The sequence below is a fragment of the Xenopus laevis genome, chromosome 6L, assembly GCF_017654675.1.
Source record: "Xenopus laevis strain J_2021 chromosome 6L, Xenopus_laevis_v10.1, whole genome shotgun sequence".
NCBI classification, from domain to species: Eukaryota; Metazoa; Chordata; class Amphibia; order Anura; family Pipidae; genus Xenopus; species Xenopus laevis.
Window position 1 is genome coordinate 4,170,149 of NC_054381.1, and position 7,969 is coordinate 4,178,117.

Sequence of the window (7,969 nt, forward strand, 5' to 3'; positions counted from 1 at the left end):
AGTTCAAAACAGAAAAAGAAGAAAATGATGATTATGATGATGAAAAAGATGATGATGAGATTATGATGATGAAGAAGAAGAAAAAAATGATGATGATGAAAAGATGATGATGAAAAAGAAAAAAAGATGATGATGAAGAAAAAAGATGATGATGATGATGATGATGATGATTATGATGATGAAGAAAAAAAGATGATTATGATGAAGAAGAAAAAGATGATGAAGAAGAAAAAAAAGATGATTATGATGAAGAAAAAAAGATGATTATGATGAAGAAAAAAAGATGATGATGATGAGAAGAAAAAGATGATGATGATGATGAAAAAGATTATGATGAGGATTATGATGATGAAGAAATGATGATTATGAAACAGCAGAAGAAACAGAATGATGATGATGATGGTTATGAAACAGCAGAAGAAACAGATGATTATGATGAAGAAGAAAATGATGATGATGATTAGAAAGAAGAATTGATTAAACAACCAGTAGAGTTAAAAAAAAAAACTGGTTGATGATGATAAGAGTGAACACATGAGGGGTGAGTTTGCTGAACTGTTCATAAATGCTTCCTGGGTTTCATTTAATTGCAAAAAAATAGAGCTTTATATACATTAGCATTTACAATATGAACTCACCTATTAACACTGGATTATTTGAATGGCCAGTGGGTGGTTAATAAATTTACATGATTATAGTCTAGAAAGGTCAAATGTAACAGGAAATATATCACTTTACTCAGAAGATCAAGCTGCTGTATTTCTGTATAGTTATTTTTAGCTTCATTAAACTTATTGATTTGTCTTTAGACTGTGAACACCAGCAGAGCTTTTAATACCAGAAATATGTTTTAATTTATTTATATTTTGTTTATTTCAGAACTTCCGTTTCCGAATATGTGACAATTCAAATGGATTTGATTGATGATGAGACAGTGCAAAACTTAAGAGATGTCCAGTTTGTTTAATAAACTGGCAGTTTGGCTCTTTTGCACTGATGTCTTTGCCACCTTCTCACAGGGATGGAGCAGTTATGGATGATAAAACATATTATATGTTTTATTATTGTAATCTATTTTTAATAAATATATATGTGTTATTTTATCTTCTTTATAGTATTATTGGGATGTTTGCATTTTTAATATGAGCACTAGAACCTTTACTGATAAGTATCTCGTTATACAAATAAGGGAACATCATTCTACAACCAAACAAGGAAGCAGCTGCCCATGTGATTTCCCCCCAAAACAAACATATTGTTGGTAAATCCCATTCTAATATTGGTGCTGTACTTGCTGCCATATATGATTCAGGCTTTTGGGTGACCATTGCAAGATCTTTGGGGAGGCTAATAAAATACTTCGCAGATTTCTCCATAATTATATGTATAATGCACCAGAACAGATGACAGAGCAGTGCCAGTTTCATATACCCCAGTACAGGTTGGCGGGATAAATATAGCGGCATATCAGAACATATAGAAGGAAGCAGAAGTGTTAATGTATAATGTCCCCAGAACACATGGCAGGATAATGCAGAGCAACGTCATGTATATTACCTCCGTCCCTGTTTGTTGTAGGGAAATTCATTAATGTTGGTTTGGGGAGGATTAGCCGAATCCTTATTAAAATCCAGCCATGTCTTACAACAGGTGAGAGCACTAAGAATTGCAGAGACACCAGCTCTATCCATAGCTCCTGCCATAGAGACCCATTATGACTGACCAAAAAAAGCCCCTGATCAAATCTGAAATGTGTGGCCCCAACTTTACCATTAGAAAAGATTCTTAATTAGTTCACTTTGAAATTATGTGCACAGATACACGGTTGTGTTTTGGCCACCATGGAAGTCAAATTATAAATATATCAATTACATATTTTGCCCTTAATATAACAATAGATACAGTAGAGCCAGTGGTTTCACTGGAAGCAGAAGTTCCACCTAATGTGCAATTATAATAATTCTGTGGGAAACTGATCATTTGCCGGATGATAGAGCCCTACATTTACATTGATGTCAGGACTTTGATTATGCCTATGTGTGCTCCCCTATATTTATATCAAACTTTAGTCCCCCCCTTTTCCTGCTATAGAGTGTGAGGAGTAAGTTGCAGCATGCACTCATGCAATGGATCCCTATACACCTCCCTACATACGTAGTTGTGTAATGATTGCACCCCCTGGGGCCATTGAAGAGAACAACAAAAGAAAGAAAAAGGTATTCACATAGATGTGCATGCGGGGTGGGGGGAGCTGTCTGGAGGAGGAGGGAGGTGCAGGGATGCTGGATTGATCTTCCTGATCATATCAATCCAAACTCCCACCACTAACAAAGTAAATTAGGCTGAAAAAAAGACACACGTCCATCAAGTTCAACCTTTTAGCACTTTTTTTAACCTGCCTAATTGCCACTTGATCCAGAGGAAGGTGAAAAACCCCATTTGAAGCCTCTCCAATTTGCCTAGTAGACTTAAGGTATGAAGATCTAAATTACAGAAACCCCTTAAAGGGATATTGTCATGGAAAAACATGTTTTTTCCCAAAATACATTAGTTAATAGTGCTGCTCCATGAGATTTTTTTATATTTTATTTTGAAATCTGACATGGGGAAGATATTTTGTCAGTTTCCCAGCTGCCCCAGTCATGTGACTTGTGCCTGCACTTTAGGATGGAACTGCTTTCTGGCAGGCTGTTATTTCTCCTACTTAATATAACTGAATGCGTCTCAGTGGGACCTGGATTTTATTGAGTGTTCTTAGATCTACCAGGCAGCTGTTATCTTGTGTTAGGGAGCTGCTATCTGGTTACCTTCCCATTGTTCTGTTGTTTGGCTGCTGGGGGGAAGGGAGGGGTGATATCACTCCAACTTGCAGTACAGCAGTAAAGAGTGATTGAAGTTTATCAGAGCACAAGTCACATGACTGGGTGCATCTAGGAAACTGACAATATGTCTAGACCCATGTCATATTTCAAAATGTAAAAAAATTCTGCTGGAGCAGCACCATTAACTGATTATTGAAAAAAACATGTTTTCCCATGACAGTATCCCTTTAACTTGAAAACCTAAGGTCTCAAGCATTCTGGATAACAGGTCCCATACCTGTACTTGCTTATTGTAGGCGGCTCTTGGTTTGGAAGGAACCTCCGCTTGCATAAGTGACCCCAATCTTTCCCCAGAACTTCCCTAAGCTTTGTACTTCTTGCTCACGGCCACTCTCTTACCCATGGGGAAAACACATTCAACCTCCCCAGTGACTTTCCCAGGTATTATGATCTGATTCGGTAAACTTCCTGATCCTGGGCTGCTCTCTTTCTATTGGACAGGAACAGATTAATGTTTTGATTTACCATTCTATAGTGTGAAGAAGGGGGCTGGAGCACTATTTCAGTTGCTTTCCCTGGGTCATAGAGCAGCTTCTTTTCATAAAACACTAGGCTCCACCCCCTGGAAACGTGAAAGGGGCAGGGCTTATCCTTTAAGAATGGATGAGAAAGAAGTATAAATACACACCCACAAATGATAGAACAGAGCATTTATTGGACAAAACAGAAGTAAATCTTATATGTAATTAAAACCAACAGTTCAATGAATCCGTGACATTATTAGAACGTGTGTAACAGGGAAAACCACTGACCACTAATCCAGAGCCATCTTTTCAGCAAGGTAGTCCTGAGCCCCCGGGAATCCTGTGTATTTACGGTTGGGGTCGGGAAAGGTCTTTCGGATTCTCCTGATGGCACAAGCCGGTATAGGTTTGTTTTCTTCCGTTCCCAGGTATCCATACATCCACACCAGAAACGAACGAAAAGCGGTTTTCCGCAAACATCTGTTTAAACAAAAGGAGAGAGAGAGAGCGAGAAATGAAAAAAGACCACTAACATCATTTTTTTTTAAAAAAACAAAAACATTTGTTTGTACTTAATGAAAAAAAAACACCAATGCAGTTTTAACTTTAAAATTCAAAGTCCTTATTAAGAAATTACTTACCGATTCTCCGCTTGCTCTCCTCCGCAGAAACGGCGTCAGGGCAACGATCCATTGTGCGGCACTCGATTTCTCCTCCCTGCCTTGTATAGGAGATAGCCAGGGAGGAGAAATTGAGTGGCGCACGACGGATCGTCGTCCTGTTGCCGTTTCAGAAGAGGAGCGCATGCGGAGAATCGGTAAGTAATTTCTTAATAAAGACTTGGCGAATTTAAATTTAAATGTGTCTTGGGTGTTTTTATCAATAAAATGGTTTGTTAATTAGGGCTTCACGGGGCCCCTATACCCCCTGCAGCTGCAGGGTCTGCTTCCTCTACAGTTACACCACTGGACTGTACCTTTAAAAAGTCACCTTGTTCTATTAGTGAAAGTTTCAACCAAATCCTCACTAGCACCACCCACCTGGTTCACTTGACCTGATACACAGACTTGGATGAGGGAGGAGCTAAGGGAGCCCCAATAAAGAAATATTTTTTTTAAATATAACAATCCTTTTCAGCATTACTGAGTACAGGATATATGATGGGGATATAAAAAAAAGGCTATATGTTCCCTTTAAAGAGGCAGTTCACAATTAAATTCCTATTTTGTATGATATGGACAACTGAGACAATTTGCAGTTGGTCTCCTTTTTTTAATTTCTGTGGTTTCTGTATGTACCCGGGGGAGGAGCTCCTATTAGCCCCGACACAAACAGCTTTCAATCTAATACATTGTGAATCTATACATATAAAAGCACCTCATATAAGCTCTGTGCTTGGGGAGCCTCTTCATCTTGTGGTTGATGATCTTGAATCCTGTGTCTATCCTATCATAGTCCACAACCTGTCGGAGGAATGTGGAGTGGGCGGTAATGCAGCGAGTCCCACAGGGAATGAGATCTCGGATCTTCTCCACCGACGCGCAACACAAGTTCTCCGTCTGGGTGTCGATGGGAACACAGTTTCCACACTTGCACCAATCCACATTCTCACTCCTTTCACTCGCTTCTTCTGCGTCACCATCTATACTGCTGTCTGTATTCTCTTCCTCATCCTCTTCCTCCTCCTCATCCTCCCCTTCCTCCATCTCCTCCTCATCATCATCACTGAACTGACTAGCTGGGCTCTCCGTCCCGCTCATTGTTTGTCTTACAGGATTAAAGGGGAAGCAATCAGAAGCAGCAGCGACCGCTGGCCTTTTCCTTAGGCGCTCAAGTAAATCCATCAGCTGTGAGTTAAATAATGACATATCAGATCTTACAATCATTAGTTCAAAACACATTGAAGAATATTAACCTTTAATACCTTATCATCAGAGTCAGATGAAGGTCTCCCATCAATGTCACTTTGCTGCCCCCACGATATATTTCCTTGTGGGGGGAAAAAGAACAAGGATTTCCTCAGCACATTAGTATCCATTGACACAAGCAGTGGAGACCCCTAAACTCTAGGTGTTACTGACCCTCAGACACAAGCAGTGGCCCCCTAAACTCCAGTGTTTACTGGACCCAACAGACACAGAGCCACGTTACTGACCAGACACAAGCGTTGAGCCCCTAAACTCCAGGTGTTTACTGACCCACAGACACAAGCAGTGAGACCCCTAAACTCCAGTGTTACTGACACAAGCAGTGAGACCCCTAAACTCCAGTGTTACTGACCCACAGACACAAGCAGAGACCCCTAAACTCCAGTGTTACTGACCCACAGACACAAGCAGTGAGACCCCTAAACTCCAGTGTTACTGACCCACAGACACAAGCAGTGAGACCCCTAAACTCCAGTGTTACTGACCCACAGACACAAGCAGTGAGACCCCTAAACTCCAGTGTTACTGACCCACAGACACAAGCAGTGAGACCCTAAACTCCAGTTACTGACCCACAGACACAAGCAGTGAGACCCCTAAACTCCAGTGTTACTGACCCACAGACACAAGCAGGAGACCCCTAAACTCCAGTGTTACTGACCCACAGACACAAGCAGTGAGACCCCCAAACTCCCTGATAGGATCACTGGCTACTTACCATCATCATGGAGTGAAAATGCTGAAGTATCAATTGGGTTCTGGTAATAACTCAGGGTCCAGTTCTCCTCCTTTTATAACAACCTGTGTAATTTCTGACTCAGTCACCATGAGATCTGTGTAATAGGGACAGTTGTGTAACTTAAACCTCAGAATGAAGTAGTGACATGGATATATTGGCAATAACATGATGAGATAAATGTGAATATCCTCACCTAATTCCTTATTGATGGTTTAGTGGTGAGTTTATATTACAACCCTAGAATCCAAACCATAGGCAGGACATCTGACTAATCACTTTGCTATTGTTTTACTCTCCTGCCCCAATTCCCATCTTATTACTCTTATTTACATTGTAGTATATACCACTCTGTATATATATATATATATATATACATATATTATATATATATATATTATATACACTTATCCTTGTCCCTCACTCCCCATCCCTTTAAGTTCCTCCCACCCTCAATAAAAACTCACAGACCCTCCTGCATTGGAGATGTCTTTACTTTTGCCACATTGCTATCTCTCTCTGGATAAACCTTATAGACTCTCCTGTCTGTATTTATATCTCTTTCTGCCCCACTCTTTTTCTCTGCCATATTTACCCTCCTCCACTCATACTCTCCTCTTTAATTACACTAAGCTCCAATCTTAACACTTCCCCACTAACCACTCAGTAACTGCTCTATGTTTTTACAAACATTTCTATGAAAGTTAATATTAAAATAAAGTACAGGTATGGGACCTGTTATCCAGAATGCTCGGGACCTGTGGTTTTCCAGATAACGGATCTTTCCGTAATTTGGATCTTCATACATTAAGTCTACTAGAAAATCATATAAATATTAAATAAACCCAATAGGCTGGTTTTGCTTCCAATAAGGATTAATTATATCTTAGTTGGGATCAAGTACAAGCGACTGTTTTATTATTACACAGAAAAAGGAAATTATTTTTAAACATTTGGATTATTTCATTATAATGGAGTCTATGGGAGGGATGTCAGGGATGTAAAACCCAGGAAGGAACATTAACCAATTAGAGGAAGGATGGGCGGAGTTTGTACAATCAGCCAATAACAATCTATACAAATTCACCGCTATTAGCTCTATGTTAGAGACACTGTGTATACATACAAAAGTGCATAATACATAACATAGTGCACTTTTGTATACACAGGGTCTAATTAAGGTATATCTCTAACATAGAGCCACTGGAGGTGAATTTGTATAGATTGTTATCGGTTGATTGTATAAACTCCGCCCCTCCTTCCTCTATTTGGTTAATTTTCCTTTAAATACTTTTGGTGTGTTTGTATGAACTTAGCCTATGATTATGTGTGCCTTGGTGACACGAAACGCGTAAGGCTTTCTGCTTTTTAAACAATGTAAAATAAAAACTTTTTTACTATTTGAACTTTTTGGGCTCCTGAATTCTACTCCTTGGTTGTCCACCATGATGACTTTTGAGTGAACTACTCTCCCTATGCTGAAGGTCTGGGGCATGAGCACCTGGACCCATTGCAAAGCGCTCTATATAACACTTACAATCCCTGGATTTATAGCAGTTTCCATTTACCTATACACCCAGGTTGGGCACGAGGACACCAGGGTCCGGACTGGGGCGCCCCAGGGCCACTGCCACTGCGTCCAGGGACCCCCTCTGACCTCCCATATCGACGGCGCGCCGATGCGCATGAGCCAAGCTAGCTAACTTTGGCATGGAGCTGCCCGGCTTTCAAATTGGTTAACCAGCCCAGTAGATTCCATGAGAGGGTCATGGTGCGGACCCACTCGGGTTTTTTCCGGCCCAGTGCCGAACCCTGCAGCACACACTATTCAGTCGCCATGCGCCCATTCCTGTAGCATATAGTTTAATGCTGGCGTAATGCGCTGCAATATTACTAACCACCAATAAGCCGTGTTCCCAACATCATGTCCCTGGGAAATTACAACCACCTTAGGACCCA

The 7,969-nt window shown here is 40.4% G+C and overlaps 1 protein-coding gene across 1 annotated transcript; it reads right to left on the reverse strand.

The window, feature by feature from the left end:
- Nucleotides 1-3,517: 3,517 nt before the first annotated feature.
- On the reverse strand, nucleotides 3,518-5,384 carry LOC121394780 (P2X purinoceptor 7-like). The gene is made up of 3 exons (XM_041566779.1): nucleotides 5,271-5,384; nucleotides 4,724-5,193; nucleotides 3,518-3,826 (listed from the first exon to the last, which is right to left on the reverse strand). The coding sequence occupies exons 1-3, from the start codon at nucleotides 5,382-5,384 to the stop codon at nucleotides 3,637-3,639; spliced, it is 774 nt and encodes a 257-aa protein (XP_041422713.1). The 3' UTR covers nucleotides 3,518-3,636.
- Nucleotides 5,385-7,969: the final 2,585 nt, after the last annotated feature.

What these genes read in the sequence shown, in the direction of transcription:
- LOC121394780 (XM_041566779.1), bottom strand. Translation starts at nt 5,384, where the DNA reads ATGGATACTAATGTGCTGAGGAAATCCTTGTTCTTTTTCCCCCCACAA. An exon ending in CATCTGACTCTGATGATAAG is followed by an intron (nt 5,194 to 5,270) that starts GTATTAAAGGTT and finishes TTTAACTCACAG; the next exon opens with CTGATGGATTTACTTGAGCG. An exon ending in AAGCACAGAGCTTATATGAG is followed by an intron (nt 3,827 to 4,723) that starts GTGCTTTTATAT and finishes TTGTTTAAACAG; the next exon opens with ATGTTTGCGGAAAACCGCTT.